Source organism: Ctenopharyngodon idella, chromosome 23 (genome assembly GCF_019924925.1).
Source record: "Ctenopharyngodon idella isolate HZGC_01 chromosome 23, HZGC01, whole genome shotgun sequence".
In the NCBI taxonomy this organism is placed as follows: Eukaryota; Metazoa; Chordata; class Actinopteri; order Cypriniformes; family Xenocyprididae; genus Ctenopharyngodon; species Ctenopharyngodon idella.
The window spans coordinates 13463750-13485795 of NC_067242.1; the positions used below are offsets into that span (position 1 = coordinate 13463750).

Genomic DNA, 22046 nt, shown 5'->3' on the forward strand with positions numbered 1-22046 from the left:
TTTATATGGAATGATGAATAAACCAACTTGATTTGAAATGCATCTCATAGACAGTCTTGAGGTGGTTTCCATGATGTAGATCTAGTTTGGGAGGGGACAAAACTTTCCTGAACTTGGGGTCCAGTCTGTCCAGAACCTGTGAAGCACAAAATCTTTTAGTTCTCAGAAACTGACGGATCTCATAATCAGTGCAGCAAAAGAGGTAATGTTTTTTATTTTCAAAAGAATTATGAGGAATGCATGAATGCAGTATAGCAAGAGTCTTTATTTCAAGCTTATACTTTAACCATAAATTTTGATTTAACATTTTTCCCCCAGGGAAGGATGAAGTGGAGTGTGTTTTTTGGTGTTTTCTTGCTGTGTTTTCTCGCTAATCTCAGCAGTAAGTAGTGTATATTCCTCATATAACTATATCATCTTTGGACATTTTAGATATTTTCTTTAAAAGCTACTTCTTGATTTTCAGAATATATGAGAATTAGAAAAGAAAGGCTGATTTTAACTTGCAATTTGTCAAATAAACAAACTGGAATACTTAAAGGAAAACAATGAAATACCACACGGTATTATTACAAAAACACTAAAGACTTGAGCTGTGTTCATCAGGACAAGTGTGCACATAGTTAGGAATAATATTTGAGGAGGAAACGCACACATTTCTTGAATCCCTCTGGAGATCCTCAGCTCTCTATGCCTGAATCAACTCTTTGTAAGGGAGGATTTGAGATTTCATTCACTCTTCTTCTACTTTCTCCTTCCACAGGTGCCAGATTCATTCCTGAAGGGGGTAAACAGACTATTTACGATTTTGTTTACACACCTTTAGCCAGTATATACAGTATTAATAGTAGCATTTAAACTCCTTAATGCACAATGAAACTTTTGTTTGAACAAATAATTGGATTATGTGAAATGTTGGTGCTGTTTTATAATTCACTATATTAAGTAAATTGTTGCATTTGCCAGTCTGAGGACACAAGGAGGCACATTTAGACATTACTTCTGCAGTTACACATTAGGAATTCTGGAATGCAAGAATTCAGCAGAAATACACAAGCTCTATTTCTCTCTCTCTCTCTCACACAGTACCCTATGAAAGGCCCCCGGCTATGCCCTACTGGTCATATTCCACCTCAGATTTCTGGAACTATGTGGAATACTTCCGCAACATTGGGGCTTATGACCAGATCAATGAAATGGCCAGAACATTCTTCGCCCATCAGCATCTGGGAGACACGCTGGGTTATGAAGTGGCAGAGCAGCATGAACACTAAGTCAATGTCATTAGTTTAGCAATCATAGTTTAGTTTGTGTCAGTAGAAACTATAGAGAATTACTGAAATATAACTAAAAACATTTATAGTCTTATAATGATGAAACTTGTGCCATAGTACTACTAATAAAAAGGCATATAAAGGTCTCACTGTTAATGTTTCATTGTAGAGTGATTAACAGCTTCAGAGTGCATGATTGTGATCTATTATACGACCAGTTGTAAATATAGAAAAAGTAAGAAATAAACAAAAGTGTCATCCTGATGCACAGAAATTATTTTAATACCATCACTACAATAATCTGTGAGGACCAGTTCTCCAACCGAGCCAGTGGGACCCGTTTTCCAGCCGGTTACATTTTGACGTAACAACAACTGGTGATGTGAAGCCGCGAATCGATTCCTTCGAACAGTTCGTTGTAAAGAACCGGTTCGATGCTTTTTATCGCATTATGTGGTCCTTAGCGACTGGTGTGGCGTATTTCATGCTCTAACTAAACATTCAAATAAAACCACATGTAGACTCATATGGCTGTTGATTACTGTTTTTTTTTTTTTTTTTTTTAATTATTATTATTTTTTTTAAGGTAATAGGCTAATACGAGTTTTTGTTGTCGTGTAGTTGCAGCAGCCATGGTTAAGCTAATTTTTAGAGTTATTCCAGTTATTTAGAAATACAGTTTGCATTCATGCACATACCTTGAAAACGTTTTCGCAAACGAATCATTCAAATCGTATTTGGAAACAGGTAATTTTAAAAGATCCGACTCAAAAGAACAATTCATTCACGAATCGGACATTGCGAATCGGAACACCACCGGAAACAGAGGGATACAACGAAGATTTTGTTTTGGTGAATGTTACAGAGAGCTGAAAAACACACAGTTTTAACATTTATTTATCGCGGATTTTTTTAAATACTGGCGCTGAAGTTATGAAGCCAGCAGTTGATGAAATGTTTCCTGAGGGAGCTGGTCCGTATGTGGACCTGGATGAGGTTGGTGTTTACACACGATGCTGCTCTGTACGGTAGCCTGTGAGAAGACATTTGATAACGTGTATCTTTAAGTTTACATACGCTAAATAATCTCAGATATATGTGATCTAACAGATTTATGTGTCATTTCATTTTAAATCTGTATAAGCCACCGCGTAACGTGCCACTGTTGCTGTAATTAATCTTTCTTCTAGACAGCGTCCAATTTCCTCAGATGCGCACATGCTCTCATTAGTATTCATTCAATAAATGCTTTGTAAATGTTTGTGGTGTATTATTTGTTCTAAAAAAAGTATGACCGTGTTCGCTTAAAATAAATGATTGAGTAAATGTCAGGACAGGTCTGTAGTAATGCTGTGTGTTGACAGGCAGGGGGCAGCACTGGACTGCTGATGGATCTGGCCGCCAATGAGAAGGCAGTGCACTCAGACTTTTTCAATGGTGAGACTCACAAACTCTATATATGACTCAATACAATACTTTTATCAGTTACCTTGTTTGACATGTCCAATGTTTTGTCATTACTAGAAATGATTTTAACTGAAATTCCTGTGCAAAATTTAATTTGTATGTACAGATGAAATACTTTAGAGCAGAGAAAAACCTAAAAATTTCAATTTTTATTTACTTTTCCAGGCCTGGAAATTACTATTTTTAAATCTTACATTTAAATCAGGCGTTTTGTCTGCTTACAATTTTATTTTTATATTTATATCCATATGATCTTTAGTATGGCACAATTTTTAGTGTTTATGCTTTTTATGGGTCATCTAATAGATAAATCAGGTAGTATGTATGTGTGTATCAATTATTTTAGTTTTATTATAGTTTTATTAATATTTTGAATTAACTTTTATTTTTATACTTTTAGTTTTCATGTTAATTTTAGTTTAATTTTTAGTAATTCCATTGTGCTTTTGTCATTTTATCAGTTTTTTTTTTAAAATATTGCTATTTTTTTTTTTTTAGTTTTTATTTATTTTCTAATTTTTGTCTGATTTAAATTTTTCATATATATATATATATATATATATATATATATATAATATATATATATACATACACACACGTTTATGTATTTGTGTGTATATATTATATGTTCAACTAATATTTATATTTTATTTCATCTTTATTTTACTTAACAGAAGTGTTTTTGATAGTTTTAGTTAATGATAGTAATATTTGTATGTTCTGTGTGTGTAGTATCTGTGCAAAATCTTTTTAAAAAACATTCTTTCCATCATTTAAATTGCTGTTTTTTTTGTTTGCTTGGCAACGGAATATTGCAAAGTGCTTTAACATGCATACTCTACAATTTTCTTTATACTTTTCCGCCTCCTTTATATGCTGATAGTAAAGGTAGTTTCAGCTTGGCACAGGATGACCTAAAAAGCAGGCAGTTAAAGAGTAAAGGAGGTATGAAACTGAGCCCATGTAAAGCACTTTTATTGGGCTTCATTGGCTCCAGCGCAGCAGGTCTTCCCTCTTTAGAGCCTCTGTATACATCTGCAGCGCTTGAAGTAGCTGAACACGTGTCACTCAGGGACGTTTTTATCAGGGGGCCCTTTCGAAAGCTTTACGGAAAATAGACCCCAGAGACCCCGATAAGAGCTCATACCCTTATTTTACTGAGAACAGCATGTCATAGATCAGGTATTTGTGCAGACTATTCAATAAACAAATGTTTATTTAAAAAAAGCTCTTCATATTTAGGTTTCTTTTGCATTATTGTATGCATATATAGAAAAAAAATCTTCTTTGTGTGTTGTGCTACTCCTTTACACTTCTCTTTCTCCACAGACTTTGAAGATCTATTTGATGACGATGATATTCAGTGATGAAGAGGACGAGTAGAACGGATTTCTCCACTGTATAAAATGTTCATTTTTGTACATTTAAGTGTTTTTTTCTCTACTTTAAGAGTGATATTGCATTAACTCTTCAGTTCATTAATAAACTTTTGTGCAATACAAAGTCTTCCCTTTGCCAGATGTTTCCACATTTTAAAAATCCCAGACATTCCAAGTCAAAAGTTGGAATTATTATAAACGTTTTTCTCCCTAGGCTAAAATCTGTTTCTAGCACTGATTGTAGGTTTTTGCACATTCCTGAACACCTGTAAGTGTGCATAATTACATGTGCGATCCACTGTGAACATAAAGCACAGATGTTTTACACTCTGACATTGACATAAAAATATTTTTCTGCCCATATAAATCTGAACTCGCATCATAATCTGTTATTTAAATTAGATAATTAAATAAAGGCATGTATTAACTCTTAATCTGTATTGCTGCATCACAAACAAGGTTTTAATTGTGAATAATCGCTTGTAATGTCATTCTGTGCAGTTAATTGTGGGATAATGGATTGAGCTAGGGCTTGGCAGATGTGCGTATGATAAAATTCCCCATGAGGGGTTTTACAAAGTTTGCTGCACTTGCTGGTTCAGTGCATTTAGTCTGTGACCAGAGGTGTAAAGAGTACCTGAAAACCATACTCGAGTAAAAGTACACCTTACAGCCAAAATGATTCCATTACAAGTCACAAATGGTGTGCATCTTCAGACAAAAAATGGCACTGGCATATTTTAAGATATGTCAGTGCAAGTTACTTTCAGTTAAAATAGCTTAAACATGTATTTTATTTTATTTTTACTGATAGAGTTTCTGATTTTAACAATACCTAAGTATTTTACTCAGACTGAATTTATGTGCAGATATGCACTAGTCCTCATCACCTAAGAGACATGCCAGTGGAAAACAAGAAATTTGCGAGTAGAGCAATTACGTTTATTTTCTAAAATTGAAATAAAACCGAACACCTCAAAATGGCAATAAATCACGGTTGACGCAACAGCCTCTTGATTGCTACAAACAGTCAAGTATCAGTCAAGTTCAAGTGCTCTAAAAGGGTATATATAAATATCCTTCAAAAAGTTCTCTTCATTATAATGGATAGGCCTTAAAGCTGCAGTCTGTAAGTTTTGCCCCTTTGTCGCCATCTCTGTTTGAAACCTGCAATTGCAGTTATTTGCGGAATTATCGTCTTTATGTGGGTTGTGCATTGGCACGGCTCCACAGCGCGGATAAATCTGATGTCTTGAGGTGAATGTGTGGCTTCAGTCACCGCACTGGTGGATACTGTGACCAAAATAAGAATTTTCACTGGAGAATGTCATCTGAACAAGTAAGTAACAAATCTGCCACTTTTGTTCTGACCAACTTGATAAAAAAAGCATTACAATAAATCACACTACAAATGGTGATTAAATCTAATAATTGCTTAGCTCATATCACATCAAACCGTGCAAATTATTATTATGTAATGTTAACAACAGCATTGCGTGACTACATGTATTTAGTGTGTATTAGCGTTACCTGTAGATTTCAGTTTTTGTACTGTCTAATCTCTAATTGTCCATTTGCCATTTCCAGCTGCTGTGAGAAAAGGCTATAAATGATCCGCCACCGGCAGCATCCCTACATGATACAGCCTACTAGCTGGGACTCATTCTTTATGCAAACAGATGTGACGTAATGACGTAAAGATAAACGGCGGCATGCTCGAATTTCCCACAGAAACCCACCAGTACTACCTGAATTAAAACACATTATTACATGCTTACCGTTGTGAATCATGCTAAGGTAAGGAAATTGATTTTGGATCATTTTTAACCAAAAAAAGCTACAGACAGCAGCTTTAAATAAAAATGTTAAATTAAAAAGTCAAAGCCTGCTTGCACCGGACGTGCTGGTTTTGGCCTCATCGCCGGCTGCAGTCATGTCAAATATAAAACACCTGCTAATGCACTCACATTTGCGTAAAGTAGCGTTGTTGACAAGTTTGGGTGAGTAAAGGGCAAAACGCACAAGATGTAACACCTTCCACACCCTGTAGATGGCGATATCACTTCTTTTGCAGCAGAAATAAACTGCTGCAGAATAAGTTAGGTACCATGCAAAATGTAACGAGAAATTTCATTACATATATTCAAGTACATATCCTTATTTAAAATGTAGCCAAGACAGTAAAAGTTGCTAATATCTTTGATACTCAGTAAAACTACAAAGTAGCCAAAAAGATACTTAAGTAGGCTACAGTAACTAATTAAATTTATTCAAATACTTAACATCACTGTCTGTGACACAATATTCAGTATATAGAGATTTAATGTCTGTTATTCTGTTAGTTGAAGATAACAAGGATCGTCGCTTGAATATTCAGGGCCCAGACAGAACTTTTTTTATGGGAGCGTCCTCCCCCATTTACTCTTATCCATGTCTTTACATGTATTACCCATGTAAAGACATGGCTAATACATTCCCAGTTGCAAATGACAACTCTGAAGTTGTTATTACATGGACTTAAATGTAAACTGCAAGCGTATTCGCCCTATTCAACTTAAATACAAATCTGAAAACCAAATTTAGTTTCTCATAAAGTAAAAACACTCTTTTAGTAGCTAAAAGCTAATGTAAAGTTACTAAATACACAAGATTTTTTAATACATTCTTAATTTTGAAAGAAACTACACCAACATTGAATCATTACAGGTGGTTTGATTTTAAGTTTATACCTCAATTATTGCTAATATTCTTACCAATGGAATTTTTGTCCCTTGCATTTTGCCTTTTCCCCTTTATACCTTCTAAATGTAAAACAGCTGATGTTCTTTTCTCTCCTCCTGAATGTGTCCGTGTCTATAATTACAACATCTGATTGGTTGACTCGCTTGGCAAGAGAAGGCCAATCGTAGTGTTGGAAGCATGTACTTGGCCCCATGGGATGCACCTTTTTTGTTTTTAATTATCAAGGTTGGGTTTAAATTGTGGCCAGTTTCTCAGCGGTGGCACAGTCGGTGTACAGGGGTGTGTTGAGACTGTAGTTCACGAGGGGATTGGCTCACCTTCCTCTTCCAGTCAGTCAGCTGCAGAGCTGAACTTCGAGGCCCAGTCGGCTGTCACAGGCTGCCTCTCTTCAGCGGTTCACGTCACCACATCCTAACACAGGTAAGACACAGCTCAGACCACTTTGTATGTCCTCTTATTTGTTTGATTATAAAGCAATTGCACATTTCTATATTTTAAAAACCCTTAACAATATGCAGATGTGTCCCGATTTTTACAATGCTAACAGAATGCATCTAATTCTTTTTTGCACAATAAACAATCTTAAGAAAATCCTTTTTTAATTATGTATTTAAGAAAATATTTCAATTTTTTTTTTTTGTTAATCTTGAAAAGCTGCACCAGCTAAATACTGACATTGACAGGAATATTATGAGATAGTGTAAAGAGCTTGAATGTGTAAATATAAAGAGCTTGAATGTGTAAATGAAATGTTTGTTGAACTTACCTTGAAAGTGCAAATGTCACTCAGGTCTCATGGGTGAAAAAAACCTTCATTTTCTTTGTATACAGGCATTTGTAACATGTAACAACAAATATTTAGCCGGTAATCGACCATATGGAGTTCATTTTTTTGTCAAATTCTGTCTATATGTAAAGTGCAAGTTTTCTTATTTGATAAACTCTTCAGCTCCAAATTTTCAAATATCAGTTCAAATTTAGATCAAACATCAAGGAGCAGTAGGAAGCTCTCTCTCATAACAACTGTCCTTATCATCTTGATCGAGGTTCATTATATTAAAGTATGGATATGAAAGCATATAAAAATGCAAATAAATGCTATAATTAATGTTTATCCAAAGGAATCAGGAAGGTTAAGAATGGCTCGTTTCAGAGGATCTTCCATCTTCCATGTGTTGCTGCTAGCAACATTATTATTACCAGGTGAGATTTTTCAAAAGGTATTTTTTCATGTTAATAAAATCTGTTCTGTGGTTTTCCTTAATTGAATTTAAAAAAAAAAAAAAAAAGTTAATACCAGATCTGTTAGAAGCTTTATGACTTTGTATCTTCTGACTGAAATTTTCCCAAAAGTCCTGTAGCAAATGAGGGGGCATCGTGTTTCTGAGTACCAGGTCTTTTGCTCTGCAACTGATAAAATGATTAACGGTTGTCAGCAAAACTCAAGTGCACCAGGTTTCCAGATGTGGCAGCAGTTTACAAGCTCATAAAAATAAACTTGCTGATACTCTGAAAGAGCAACATTTCCTTTACCTACATCATATAAGACACTGAGATCTTTTGTTCAGTCACCTCACAGTAAAGACACATCCATGTCTCCATTCCAGCAGAAATGACAGCTACCTTCAGAGAGATAAGATGGAAAAAGTGTCAGTTCAGACATTTTTCTGATGTTAGGATAATTAGGTTCACCTGTAGGTATAGAGGCTCCTTCCCTTTGTAGATTTTATAGCTTTTGCTTGTATGAGCCCGGTTACTGCAGCCCCCTGCTGCCAGGCATCAAAGTGCTGATGTGCACTGTTGGAAGATTAATTTCCTACAAAACCCTGTATATTACCACCTTCCCTTCCCCCAAAAACTTGTAAAACTGCATCCTGCTGCCCTCAGCTCATTGGGCCTTTACTGTCTCTGTAAGCATTTTCTACTCTGTCTTTGACAAATGCAACATCTGGTTGAGACTTGGACCCCCTAATTTTTTTTCTCTCTCTACTCTTCTTCTTTAACAGAGCTTCTGTTGGCTGGCCCTGTGACCCAGCGTTTAAAAGGAGATGGTAAGTATAGCTTGTTCTCCTGTTCTGTCAGAGTCTCAATCCATATATCTGTTGTATAGCTACAGTATAATCTCTTTGTGAATGTTAGATATGCACACTGAAGTAACACATAATGTTTCTTCCAGATGGAAGTGATGAAAAGGCAGGCGTTGAAGCAAGCCCAAAGAGACTGATCCGCAACAGGAGAAACATCAGTTGGTACAAGCAGCACTCTGACTTCTGGAACTGGTACAAATACTTCACTGATAATGGGAACCAAGAAGGAGTGAGTACAGCATATTGTGAGATAAACAGGAAAACATAATTCATAGTTTTTGCAGGTTAATCTTAGGAATGCACAACATAATCAGTACCATAACGGTTATTGGCTGATATTTTTTAATTGATCAGTAACAGCCACTGATATTTAAACGCACATTTTTACATTTAGATCACATCACATGAATATACTAGGTTACACTTTAATTTAAGGTGTTACATTGTACTAATGCTGCGTTCCAGACGAGGTTGGACTTGGGAATATCCCAAATGAAATGTCCCACTTCAGACCTCAATGAGTTCCAGTCACTCATAAGTCATGTCGCCATGACACAATGTGAGCATATCGTGTTTTTGTAACAATTATGGCAAGATTGAATAAAAATGACATAAAATCGCTTTGAAACCAGCTGACGAAAAGCAAAAACGAAGGAAACATTACATGAACTAATCATGTCTTCATTGGAATCAGGACGAGCCGACATCTTCAAAGTGACGTCAATTGATGAGTCTCGCTGAGGTCGGGGTTGTTCGATGTACCCCGAGTTCACACGCCAAATGTCTGACTTTGAGTGTTATTTCCTAGAAGGAGATGGGAAAAATCCTAAATCCGATCTGTCTGGAACACAGCATTAGTCAAATAAGTACTGAGTAATATTATTAACTACATGTACCTAATATAGGGTTACGGTTCGGGTTTGTTACTTGTAATTATGCATAATTTACTGTTATTACTATAGTACGTACATGTAGTAACATGTAACTACGTCACCTTAAAATAAAGTGTTAGCAAATACTATAAAAAGTTAGGGGATGATTAAGGTTACTTGTGTATTTTGTGTTGGTTGTAATCCAAGTCCAATCCACTTTCAGGTTGCAGAGCTGGATCGCGTCTATCTGGCGTACTTGCAGAACAAGAATCGGGCTGAGGCACGTCGTTCCTACAAGATGTACCTGCAGCACCTTGGCGACATCTACAAGTCTTGTGCCGAGTCTGATGACCCAAACTGTGTGGCCTCGTACACCAACAGACCCAAGCCCAAGGCTGAGCCTTCAGCACCTGCCCCAATCAAGTCTTGTGACCCTTACAGAGACCCGTATTGCATGTACTCGAAGGGACACTCATATTACCCATACCTGGCTCCGGCTCCAGCAGCTGTCAAAGCCCCTGCACCTGCTCCAGTGAAAGCCCCCGCTTACCTCCACACCCCTGTAGTGAAGGATCCACGTTCTGGTTACTACTACCACTCTCCATTGGTGCAACCCTTCCTGTCAGCTGAGCAGAGAGCCGAGTTGTTGCGCATCTGTGACGCAGAAGATGTTGAGTGTCTCCAGTACCACCTCCGTGCTGCTTACGGATACAAGCCCGCTGCTGCCCTGGCCCCATCCTACGCCCATCTCGGCTGCGACCCTAAGACAGACCCTCACTGCGGCACCCAACTGGTCCAGAAGGCGCCGTCTGGTCTGTACCTGCGGTATCCCCATTGTGACCCTCGGGTTGACCCATACTGTGCTTATGCTGCTGCTCTGGCATCTTCGCAGAACCTCGAAGCCCCAACTTCTGGTTTGGAGAGACCCTGCAACCCTCTCTATGACGATAACTGCAACCCTCTGACAGCCACAAAGTTTGGAAGCTTGGCCTCTGGAGATCTAAAAGACGACCCCGCCTCTGAAGCCGGCGCCATGCGGGCACCTCCAAGCCCTCGTCACGACCCTTATGCCATGTACCGAGATGCATCTGCTGGGGCTGACCTGCGAAGACACCTGCCTACACAGTTCCAACCTCCAAGGCACCAACCGGAGGAACCTCAACATCCTTTGGGACCCCGCGGGAAGACCAAAGAGGGCTATGACTGTTTCATCGGGTATGATGAAGAGTGCTTCCCGCTGGGTTCCCAAAATAACCCCCGTCCTGCTGTACACAGACAGCCGTCCTACCCGACCGAAGCCTACGAGCCACACCTTAATGCTGATGGATCCAGAAATGGGGTGATCGAGCCTGATCCCGACTGCGATCCTGAGTACGACAGAAACTGCCGCTTGCGCCGCTATGAACCTGAGGCGGCCAAACCCGCCAGTCCTTCACCTCAACAGGAGCATCCAGACCAGAAACAATCCCGCGAGGAGGTCCCCCGGTATCGAGAAGAGTCCTACTCTGAGACCCCAGGCTATGACCAGCAGCAATACGAGCCCTACATGAGCGGACAAGAGGATCCATATGCAGGATACGGCCCCCAGGAACCAGGAGCAACTAGTTTTCAGGATGTCCTGAGAGGATATGGTGGTCGGTATCCTGGCCAGGATGACCACCGTGCCTACAATGGAGACTACAGAAATAAATAAATACCTGTGACAATGTTTGCCAAGAATAGTAGATCAGGTCAGGATGTGTGTTTTTTGTAGATAAATATTGAAATGCACACTTGTAGAAAAGGTGCACATGTCAGTTTCACAGTATTTCACATGGTTCACACAATATTTTCGAGAGCTGCTGAAATTTCCTAGCTCTGGAGTTTGACAGCACTTGTATAGGGAAAAAATTGTTTTGTTTCTTATGACTTCTTGCTGACTCTTTTAGCCCATGTAACCTGATTTTGTGTTGCAGCTTCTCTAGGAGATTGACTTGTAGACAGAGAGAGTGTTTTCTGCTCTGAGGAGCACTATTCCTAGCTCTTCATATCTTTGTGGAGGGAAAAATAAGCCAAACAAAGTGTATAAAAGATCAATAGTATACTTGAATATACTGTAATCATGATCACCTGTCCCATTGTGGATAGATTCACTGAACAATCTCCATTCAAATTAATATTTAATGAACTTATGGGCCCTTGCTTTGTTTGTATTCTTTTTTAAATTGCCAAATTGATGCTTTGTGATGTGTTTGCATATTTGTAAGATGTTTTTCTTTGAATGTTTCAAATAAAAGCTTTTAAGATCTTGAGCTCTTTTTATTTGCAAACATGATTACTACTGACAACTTTGAAACGATATGTATTGAGAAAAGCACTATAAAAATAAATGTGAACTGAATTGAAATTGACACACACACACTCAGTAATAATGAAATAGTATGCACTAAATTAGCATACAAATCCATATTTAATAACAAGCACCCCACCAGTACATAAACTGCTTTCACAGTTCAAACTTTATCAATCTTAACTTTGTCTGTGTCAGTAATATGACACATAACTTGCAGGATTTTTTAGTTAACTGTCTTGAGAGTTTAGAGAGATGATAAAACACTGCAAAATGTGACATAGAGACCTCCATATACTTCTAATTAGCATTAATAAATATAAATTCTCAACAGCTGTGATGCTATTTTGGTACTATGGTACACCAACAGCGATTAAAGAGCTGCTGCCACATATAAGATCAAAAGTATTTTACACCCCAACACACAATCCGAACAAAAATATAATTATAAGGTCATAGCTCAGCATGTATGATGACATATATACTGACCTTGAACACTGATTAAAGTATCTGCTAGGATGATGTGTGCTAAAATACACAACAACTGCTGTACTGAAAGGAAGCCAGTTGGCTAGATGTAACGTTTAGCGGGGTGGCAGGAAGACTCCCTGTGATCAGGCCTAGAAAACTCACTGCAAATAATCTCTGCATGCTGCATTAAACTGACTGTTCAATAAGATTAAGTGAACATATGGATACAAATACATCCACATAGATGGTGTCATCGTCTGCGGTTGTCAAATGGGTTGCTTAAGATTTTAGGAGTCAAAAGAAAGCCAGTGAAAGTGGAGTCGTTGCTGTTATCAGCATAAATCCCTGCATCAAAAAAGTCATCATACAACTGTAGCCAAACCTCATCTCCAGCAGACAGATTTAAAATCGCCCCTCCGGAGGCCTGATCCAGATTTCCGTTGTGGAACTGGTCAAGAGTGAAGGCCACAGTCCGGCCATTTCGGAACATAGCTACCTTGGTCTCCTTCCCGTTGATAGTGAGGTGATATGTGAAGTAGTAGATCCCAGAGATTGCACAGCGAAACTTTCCGGAGATTTCATCGTAGTGGTGCTGCTCATTGTAGAAGGTCTTTGTGAAGCGGATGGGAGCTCCACTGGCAGAGCTGATTTTACTTGTAAGTCCCATGCTAAAAGCCGAGTGGTAGGGGAAGGAACCCTCTCCACTCTCTCCTTTCAGACCTGGGTTTCCAGGAAATCCTCTTTTGCCTGCAGGTCCCTCGTCCCCTGGTTCACCTGGCTCTCCATTTGGTCCCTTGGGACCTTGACAAAGATAATTGAAGAGACTTAGGCCATGTTCACACAGAAGCAGTGTTGTGTTTATAAAGGTTTTTTAGTAGCATTAATGGTTCCACGATGAACCTTTAACATCCATGGAACCTTCCACAAAAGGTTCTTTATAGCGGAAAAAGGATTCTAGATTATTAAAATATTCTTCACGCTAAGAAAAAAAAAATTCTGGACTAAGAACTGTTCACTGAGGTTCTTTGGGGAACCCGAACTGGTTCTTCTATGGCATCGCTGAAAAACCCCCCTTTTGTAAGCTTTATTTTTAAGAGTGTGTGTATACAAAATGTCTATTACGATTATGATATTTGATGGATGGCATATTTCATGGTTAAAGGCAGCTGCACAGACCCAAAATAAAAACATTTTTAAAGCATTTTGTAATGTCAGTTTCTCAACTACACGCTGAGGTATATTTACTGTATGCATTTGGCAGATGCTTTTATATGTTTATTGTTTTTACCTGATTTATTTTGTTTGTTTTTCATAGAGTGATTTTCTGTGAATTGTATTGAAACCAGTTAGGGTCTATTTTGATATTAGACATTAAAGTGTTGTTTAAGTGTACTATTCATGGGCATTTAATGCTATTAGGAGTCTAGTAAAGAATTACCTGGATCTCCGATATCACCCTTCTCCCCCTCACGCCCATCACGTCCATCCCGCCCGGGGATTCCATTGAAACCTGGGGTTCCAGAAACACCCCTCATCCAGCGGGCACAAGGTTCCCTGCTGTCCTGCTCAGCCAGCTCTGTGTTCTCCTCCTGAGAGACGCCCAGTGTGGCTGCCATTACCACACAAAGCACAGCTATCCATGCATACTTCATCATAAAAGCCATCTGATCAATCTGTTGTGTATACAATAAAAAATCATTCAGAAATGTATAGACATCGTTCGTTTTATTGTGAATTTCTGGAATAGACAAGCATGTTTTGTCCTACCTGGCCATCAAAAGTGTGTCATTTACAGTCTTTTGTGTGGAGTTGTAGTTTGAGCTGTTGTCCTTTTGCCTTTTGAGATCTTGTGTGCAAGTTTCCTGTGTGCTTGTCACCCCTAAAAATATCTGACTGGACAAGCAAAGCAGCTGTTGGTATTAAACAAGCGGTCACACTATCACATTCAGATAAGACCGTGTGAGTTTTCTATATTTATTGTTGTTAACTGATTCATTTCTGCTGCCTGCTAGTCAGTTTAATGTACACTTAGCGTGAATAGCTAATAGTATGTAGCTAATATGTTATCTGATTGCTTTAAAAGCTTTCTAAATATTGTGAGGGGTCTGCTTATTTCGGGATGGAAGAGATTATTGTCTGTTTACCTAGTAAGACCTATTTAGTTTGGAATCTAGCCATACGATTCACCAATACAGCTAACATGAAACAGGGAGAACTTCTGTAATCTAATCATAGGGCGCCACCTTGTGGATAATATAAGTATCGTTATTTATAGAAAAAATGTGTAGCCTACACGAGACACAATTAACCAAATGCTTGAATTATTATAAGCATGTTATAATGACTTCTGAAGGATCACGTGACACTGAAGACTGCTGAAAATTTGCTTTGCCATCACAGGAATTAATTTAATATATGTTAAAATAAAGAAAATGTTACATTGTTTCACAATTTTACTGTTTTTACTGTGTTTAGCATAAGAAAAAAACATTTAAATGTTTTTTTTAATTTATTTATTTATTTTTTTTAAATCATACAGAAATCAAACTTTGGAATCGGAACGTCACGTGTAAGCTATATGCACACATGAACCGGTTCTCTATAACAAAAACAAAGTATATATTATTAATCGCTAGATTATTTATCATAACTATATTTAAATGTAATTCTGTTGTTTGAAGCACTGTCAAAGCAGGCTGGTCTATAATCAAAATGCTACCTCATCTTTTGATAAGGTTAGCATAACATAGCTCGATGGACATGGTAGGCTAATTGTATCATAATGCATAATGTAGCTATACCTGCATGAGTCTCCAAGTCTTAAGGACTAACAGAGTTAATTATACGCTTCATTAAAACATGAATCCATTAGATATAAAGGGAGTTCTCCATTCTCTGCTCTTCCCATTTTGCTGTAAAAGGTCAGTGTTCATCTCACAAAGCTCCCTATGCGCTACCTGACACTTCACTGAACTAATTGTATAGCTTGTACTGATTATAAAATGCCAACATATTTTGGTTAAACAATGTTTTGCTGAAAATGTCATGACTATGAATAATCGTCCTCCTATTTCACCTTTGAATCAGCACCATCGATCTACTACTGTGTTTGTTTAAGCTGATATCAGTTGCAAGCACAATGAACACATTAGTTGTGGTGAAAGCAAGAAAAGACCTTGTTAATTTAAATTTTATCAATAATTGCTCATAATGGGTCAGTCATACATATACAGGGTCATTATTAACCCTATAAAGCCTATTGTACCATATTTGATACCTAAATTAAGGCTTCTAAACTATCAACATGATCAAAGCTTTGCTGAAAAATTTGTCACAATCTACATTTTGTTGTCTGATTGATAGTTTATATTTTTTTGCAATTAAAATGCCTTTCAGTATAATTCTAAAAATGTTTATATGTAAACCTCACAATCAGCATTGTATTGCATTGCATTATATGTTTTGCAAACTAAGCATTTAAATATCATCTTACAAAGACGTATAATTGACAACTGATATTTATATAAGTAGTCTGCTATACTGTTATAAAGATCTCATTGATTTACATGAAATCATCTGACATTTTGGCAATATAAATATCAGCAAAATTGCATATCTTTGCTCAGTTTGGACCTTGAAAGTGAGGTTCCAAAGTACGAGCTTCATATTTTCCTATATCATACCATATGAGCCATGAAAGACTGATGTATCAAATATGATAATTAATAACACATTCACACAAACCCATATGCAATCTTTTAAAGACTTTTTTTCCCATATTTTGTCTAAATAAAATGTTAAATTTAATATACATATACATTGTATACACAGAATATATTGTCATATATTATATATTCAATAAACTGTTAAATTTAATATATATATTATTAGTCTCTCTCTCTCTCTCTCTCTCTCTTTATATATATAAGCAATAAGGTACGAGAGGCTGTGCTGTATCGTGAATAAGTCACGGCTGAAAGGCGTTGTTAGGCACGACGTGAAGCGGCATTATTGAGTACCTTATTGCTTTTATAAAACGGTTACCACACAATACAAATATTAAAGCCATAAATATGTATCAATGCAACTTTCATGAAGTAGCCTAAACTTTTTCTAAAAGCCTTCCTTCTGCCGGACAAAATAATCCCTGACTGTGAACAGCAACAGAAGTTACATTTTCACGCCATTAGATGGCGGCAAAGACTGTCTTTATGAGTGTGTCACTCAGTAGCGAAGACTTTTATATTGAAAAGACTGGATTGTTTTGAAAACGAAACAAGACGCAACTGACAAATGCTTTGACTAGCACTGTCAGTCACGGGAAAACCCCTTAAATGTTAAAAGGACAAGATAATGCATCGGACATTTAAACCGATTTTTTATTATGAACATAGGACTGACCTGAAGGAAACTGCTAAATCTGAATGCAGGTAATAAACTCGCTCACTTGATCTTTTTCCTCACAACACTCGTCTACATAATACAGTAAGCTTCAATGAACAATATCAATTGAGAACATACAGTTTACGTTGCTAAGGGTGTTGTGTAGTGATACACAGACAGAACCGTTGGATGAAGTGGCCATAGCCGTGTTTTATCATGAATAAAACACCGCTATTGACCAATCAGAATCAATGATGGATAGATAGATAGATAGATAGATAGATAGATAGATAGATAATATACAGACTATTATTTCATTTTTACAGGGTTGAGGGATGCTTGTTGTACTCGTCACATTCTGGTGTTGACTATATTGCACAAAAGAAAGAGAAAACCAAATAATTACAAAATATGCCAATTTGACATGACCTTTGAAACATAATGACTTTGTAAAGCCATTTAGCTATTAGCTATGTAGATTTAGAGGAGCATTTTAGAGCCGTTTATACTCTCAAAAAAAGAAAAGAAAACTGGAGCATAAATGTAAGTATTAAGTAACATGCCAAATAATTAACCCGATTTTTACATGAAAGCACTATATTTAGTTAAGAGACCTTAAGGTGATTCATTCTATTGAACCAGTTAGCTTTTGCAAACACAAGTAACATGCATCTGCAGGGAAAGTCATCATTGAGATCATTCAGGGCACACTCACACTGCACTAATCAAAATGTAAACAAGAGTGCATCGATTACCATGGATACAAATGAGGAAAATGAGTTTCAACCCAGGGGTTCGTATGAAGAGGAAAAGCCCTGTGAACAGCATGAATGGTATGAGGCAAACCAAATAGGCTTATCTTACTACTGCAGAGGTTTCCATTATGCCCAGTTAGAGTCATTTCGTGGCTGCTTGTTTGCAGCTCTAAAAGGATACCTCTGGAATTGGATTATACAGGTAATAGAGGAATAATACTGTGAGGGGTTTATTATGATTATGACAGCTTCATTCGGGAGGGAAAATATGCAGTTATAGTTAAAAATGGGTTTTCATGGCATCCCATGTTTAAAATAAACCGTTTGAAAGTGTAACTTTAAATGAATATCGTTGGAGGTAGAAAGTTGCCAGGCTTAAGTTTGAGGAAAAGTTCTCAAAGCCTGTCAAAGTCTATATCTCTCTCTCTTTGAAGACAGCTCAGGCAAGCTGCTAGTTAGCTCAAACAGAGCTCGCTATTGGATAAACATTAGCCGAATGACCCACTGATCCCTTTAATCACAAATGGGGATGAAATAATGAAAATTAGGGACATTTCATTGTGTGCCAGTGATATTAGCGTTTGATCAAATAGCGTGTTCAGTAAGTTCATCTTCCATACCTCTAATGATTAGCTTAATGAAAGTCTCTGTAAACAGTCACCTCTGAACTCTTTACATCTGAGAGGCTTAGCCATATGACAAGCTGACCACATTTCTGAAATGAAAATCAGGCTTTACAATACTAGTTCAGCTTAATATATAATTGAAATTTCGAATGAAATAAACTGAGGAATTTGGTTATAACTATAGCCCCTTTTTTCCACATTCACATATATGTTCTTTTTTTATTATGTGCTAACACAGCTATTAGACTCAGATAACTCTTTTTAAATTCATTTACATTTTTAAAAATGATTACATAAATAATATAGAACAAAAACAAAATTAAATTACACTGTATGCCATGATATGTTTTTTAATTAAATGATTAAAATAACATTTGTAATGTGCTAGATATTGCACATTACAAATGTTATTTTAATAGGTATTATTTCACTTCAGTATTTAGGGATTATTACACTTTATTATTTCACTGAGAGTAAAAATGGGGACATGTTCGAGGAAAGGACATCTCCACCTGTGGATGCGCAACCAAAAATGGAAACTGTCCCCGGAAAACAAAGATGTCTGGTCACCATAACATATGACTATGAGGAAGGCACCTGTGCTGGTTTTTAATGAAGATTTATGGCAGCATGGCAGATCATTTCTCAAAGTCCAGATATTAAGTTTTTATGAAAATCATTTGGAAGAAACATCATTCAAACACTGGAGAGCAGAAGAAAACAATCCACTATAATTCTCTGGGTTGTTCTTTAGTATTTAGGTACAGTATTTACTACAGTTCATTAGGTGAGAGTGCAGGACTTACAAACACAGCAGATAAACTTGCTCTGATAGATGTGGATGCTGCTTTAAAAGCACCCATGGGTTACTGGAAGCACTGCAAAGATTTGATTGCTGGGATATGAGAGGCCATGGGCAGATCTTCTTTTGGCCTTAAAGCACATGAATCATCATAAAGGAGAGTAACTGGGGAAGGTCTGACTGACAAGCTGGAAAATTATATTATTAGATTTATGATGCTGCATGAACATTTCACAAAAATACACGAGTAGGCCGCAAGTAATCACAGCGTGCTGATATAAAGCCATTTCGCACGGCTACTCGTGAGATATTGCATTTATACAACAGTTCGACGGCACGAGTGTGTAAATAAATAAGAAATAACAACAGAGTGTCTTTAAAACCCTCTTTTGTGCAGAACTACTTCCTTCCGCCACGGATTCAAATCTCGAATTTGACCAAGCCTCCGTTATTAGTTCTAAAACGTCACTTTAGAACTACTAACGAAGGAATGTTGAGTCCCTCCATTGAAACTCATTGTATTTTGTACAATATGAGAGAGAGAGAGAGAGAGAGAGAGCGAGAGAGAGATCGCCTGAGCGAGCGTTACCTGTGCTGTGTCTGATATAACATTAATTCTTCATGTCCATAGTATTATATCCTTTATAAAAATCCGTTTGAATGTTTGTATTTGTCCTTTTTACAGTTAAGGGAATTTTTTCATAACAGCGCTAAAACAGCGTCCTTTGTTTACAAGTCCCTTTAAATTTAAAGAGTCTCTTGCGACTGACTCATTCACTCAAGTATAGGTTTGCCGCCATCTAATGGCGTATTAATATAACTTTCACTCAATCCATATTACGCACTAATGGACCCTTTCTCAATACCAAATACAACATATTATTTATAAAAAATAATTTTTATTGAACAACAATATTTAAAATAACAACAATAGCCTTTATAAATGACAACAGGAAATAAACACAATCGTACAAAAAGCAGTGCTCTACAGGATGCAAGTTAAATATAGCCTTAATATTAAATTATTAAATTTAACATAGCTCAATTCGATTTGCTCAGGAACAAGTAATAGATTAATAAGACCAAAGATTGCCCATTTTATGAATTATATCTCATGTTTGACTACTATAAGAGCCAGCGGCAAATCCCCGAAGCACTGGCCAAGATGAAGCTGTTCTTGGCGGGTACACGAGCACTGAACGGCCGCTGACGGCCTGGAGCTCGCATCTCCGAAAATGTCTAAACAAACTGTAAAGTAGATGCTATGATTAAATATGAGTCACATATTTCAGGTCTAAACAACTACATTATTGCCTAAAAAAACTCTTAAAACTACAGTTCGTGGTACAAGTGAAGTATTTGTAAAAATTACGGCGGATTTGCTACGTCGGCATGACAGTCACTTCAAGCAGAGTGATACAAACGGTGAAAAGGTAGGAGTGCTGTTATCACTAGAATATCGCATGATCTCAGCCAATCAGATTCGAGAACCAGAAATAACTGTTAAATATATATTACAACAATGCATGCCTATAAATAATAAGCATGTATAGTTTCCATAGTTACACAAGTAACTTAACTTAAGCACCAAGGTAGTGTTTGTAGATGTTATTTAGCATGTAACATTGGGCTGTGTACAGATGGGACAGGTACTGACAGTCCATGGCACTCCTCTGATGCCACAGCAGGTCGTCCAAGCAGCCTTCGCTTGATGGATGGCTTTTATTTTGCTGTCAGCCTTGAACTATTTTGGTGTTTTATCTTATTAGCTTCTCCCAATACACTGTCATTAATCTTATTCAGTCGAGACAGAGGAGATTTTACCACAATCATTTGTAATTACCTTTGAATAGTTAAATTAATTTTTATTCAAATCTATAAAATTAGTACTATTTTTATTTATTTATTTAATTTGTCCCCTACTAATGCCCACAGGCAACAAAGCAGATTTTTTATTTATTATATTGTGGTGGAAATGTCATTTTTAAAAATATTTTGATTTGAGTAAATTGTGTTACTAAAAATGATTTAATTTAAAATTTCATTTTATGCATTGTAAACTAAATAGTATCTTTACTGGAAATGACCCAGAATAAAATATTCTGATATTTATATTTCTTCACACCTCACGTCTCAAGCTCTTCTCTTGCAGCTGTCTCAAATACACCAAATACATTATTTTTTTAAAACTCAGTTTTATGGAACAAAAAGATGACTGAAAGATAGTCTTGTTTTGTTTATTATTAAGCATGTTTTTAAATGGTTGTAAACCAACTAATCCATAAAGACAACACAGATCGCATTGATTTAGTGGGAATTTACATCTGGGGATTGAGTCTGTGATCATTCGAGTTTGTCAGAAGTTATATTAAGTAGTGAGCAGCTGTAATCTTCATAGGCAGTCGAGACGCCTGAGGTCTGAGTGTATGTGAGAAAGAGAGAGGAAAGCAGCGTCTCAGGAGACTACTTCCTCTTTGACAGATGAATCAAGTCCCTGCATCCTCTCCTAGGGCACTGCACACACTCTTCGCTTGATGCCATCAGACTTTCCTGACCTTTGACACACACACAGTCCATTCTACCTCCATTTTTCCTTTGAACACCCATAAGAGTGCATTTTCCCTTATATTTTTTTTCTGGAGAAAGCAAGAAGATTGCTGACTGTCTCCAAGGCCCTGTAATGCATCAGTGCACTGTGATGATCTCTGCCTGAGGTAAACGGCTGCCAAACAGTTCTTCCCTACAGCTGAAACTCAAGTGCTGCCTTCAGGCGGTAGTTTCACGAATATCCCAGGAGAACCGCCATTTTAATTATTTTCTTTAGTAGTGAATGCCAGGGGAAGGAAGTGCTTAAACAGT

At 37.1% G+C, this 22046-nt stretch overlaps 4 protein-coding genes across 5 annotated transcripts; 3 read left to right on the plus strand and 1 right to left on the minus strand.

Annotated features, from left to right (window-relative positions):
• Positions 1 to 12: 12 nt before the first annotated feature.
• Positions 13 to 4247, plus strand: otos (otospiralin). Its single transcript, XM_051882514.1, has 5 exons — positions 13 to 382; positions 764 to 787; positions 1087 to 2270; positions 2639 to 2711; positions 4071 to 4247. The coding sequence occupies exons 1-3, from the start codon at positions 325 to 327 to the stop codon at positions 1272 to 1274; spliced, it is 270 nt and encodes an 89-aa protein (XP_051738474.1). The 5' UTR covers positions 13 to 324; the 3' UTR covers positions 1275 to 2270; positions 2639 to 2711; positions 4071 to 4247.
• cops9 (COP9 signalosome subunit 9) lies at positions 2065 to 4247 on the plus strand. The gene is made up of 3 exons (XM_051882516.1): positions 2065 to 2270; positions 2639 to 2711; positions 4071 to 4247. Exons 1-3 carry the CDS (start codon positions 2208 to 2210, stop codon positions 4106 to 4108), a joined length of 174 nt encoding a protein of 57 aa, XP_051738476.1. The 5' UTR covers positions 2065 to 2207; the 3' UTR covers positions 4109 to 4247.
• Positions 4248 to 4473: 226 nt separating this feature from the next.
• On the plus strand, positions 4474 to 12105 carry and1 (actinodin1). Of its 2 annotated transcripts, XM_051882511.1 has the most exons (5): positions 4474 to 7282; positions 7984 to 8065; positions 8869 to 8913; positions 9039 to 9178; positions 10045 to 12105. In XM_051882511.1, the coding sequence occupies exons 2-5, from the start codon at positions 8002 to 8004 to the stop codon at positions 11512 to 11514; spliced, it is 1719 nt and encodes a 572-aa protein (XP_051738471.1). In that variant the 5' UTR covers positions 4474 to 7282; positions 7984 to 8001; the 3' UTR covers positions 11515 to 12105. The 2 variants fall into 2 exon arrangements, with proteins under 2 accessions (XP_051738471.1, XP_051738470.1); XM_051882510.1 differs by lacking the exon at positions 4474 to 7282 and having other exon boundaries at positions 7306 to 8065.
• Positions 12106 to 12229: 124 nt separating this feature from the next.
• adipoqa (adiponectin, C1Q and collagen domain containing, a) lies at positions 12230 to 14824 on the minus strand. The gene is made up of 3 exons (XM_051882512.1): positions 14389 to 14824; positions 14060 to 14294; positions 12230 to 13422 (listed from the first exon to the last, which is right to left on the minus strand). Exons 2-3 carry the CDS (start codon positions 14283 to 14285, stop codon positions 12872 to 12874), a joined length of 777 nt encoding a protein of 258 aa, XP_051738472.1. The 5' UTR covers positions 14286 to 14294; positions 14389 to 14824; the 3' UTR covers positions 12230 to 12871.
• Positions 14825 to 22046: the final 7222 nt, after the last annotated feature.

What these genes read in the sequence shown, in the direction of transcription:
- otos (XM_051882514.1), top strand. Translation starts at nt 325, where the DNA reads ATGAAGTGGAGTGTGTTTTTTGGTGTTTTCTTGCTGTGTTTTCTCGCT. An exon ending in TTTTCTCGCTAATCTCAGCA is followed by an intron (nt 383 to 763) that starts GTAAGTAGTGTA and finishes CTCCTTCCACAG; the next exon opens with GTGCCAGATTCATTCCTGAA. An exon ending in CAGATTCATTCCTGAAGGGG is followed by an intron (nt 788 to 1,086) that starts GTAAACAGACTA and finishes TCTCTCACACAG; the next exon opens with TACCCTATGAAAGGCCCCCG.
- and1 (XM_051882510.1), top strand. Translation starts at nt 7,948, where the DNA reads ATGCAAATAAATGCTATAATTAATGTTTATCCAAAGGAATCAGGAAGG. An exon ending in AGCAACATTATTATTACCAG is followed by an intron (nt 8,066 to 8,868) that starts GTGAGATTTTTC and finishes CTTCTTTAACAG; the next exon opens with AGCTTCTGTTGGCTGGCCCT. An exon ending in CCAGCGTTTAAAAGGAGATG is followed by an intron (nt 8,914 to 9,038) that starts GTAAGTATAGCT and finishes TGTTTCTTCCAG; the next exon opens with ATGGAAGTGATGAAAAGGCA.
- adipoqa (XM_051882512.1), bottom strand. Translation starts at nt 14,285, where the DNA reads ATGGCTTTTATGATGAAGTATGCATGGATAGCTGTGCTTTGTGTGGTA. An exon ending in GGGTGATATCGGAGATCCAG is followed by an intron (nt 13,423 to 14,059) that starts GTAATTCTTTAC and finishes ATCTTTGTCAAG; the next exon opens with GTCCCAAGGGACCAAATGGA.
- cops9 (XM_051882516.1), top strand. Translation starts at nt 2,208, where the DNA reads ATGAAGCCAGCAGTTGATGAAATGTTTCCTGAGGGAGCTGGTCCGTAT. An exon ending in CGTATGTGGACCTGGATGAG is followed by an intron (nt 2,271 to 2,638) that starts GTTGGTGTTTAC and finishes GTGTGTTGACAG; the next exon opens with GCAGGGGGCAGCACTGGACT. An exon ending in GCACTCAGACTTTTTCAATG is followed by an intron (nt 2,712 to 4,070) that starts GTGAGACTCACA and finishes CTTTCTCCACAG; the next exon opens with ACTTTGAAGATCTATTTGAT.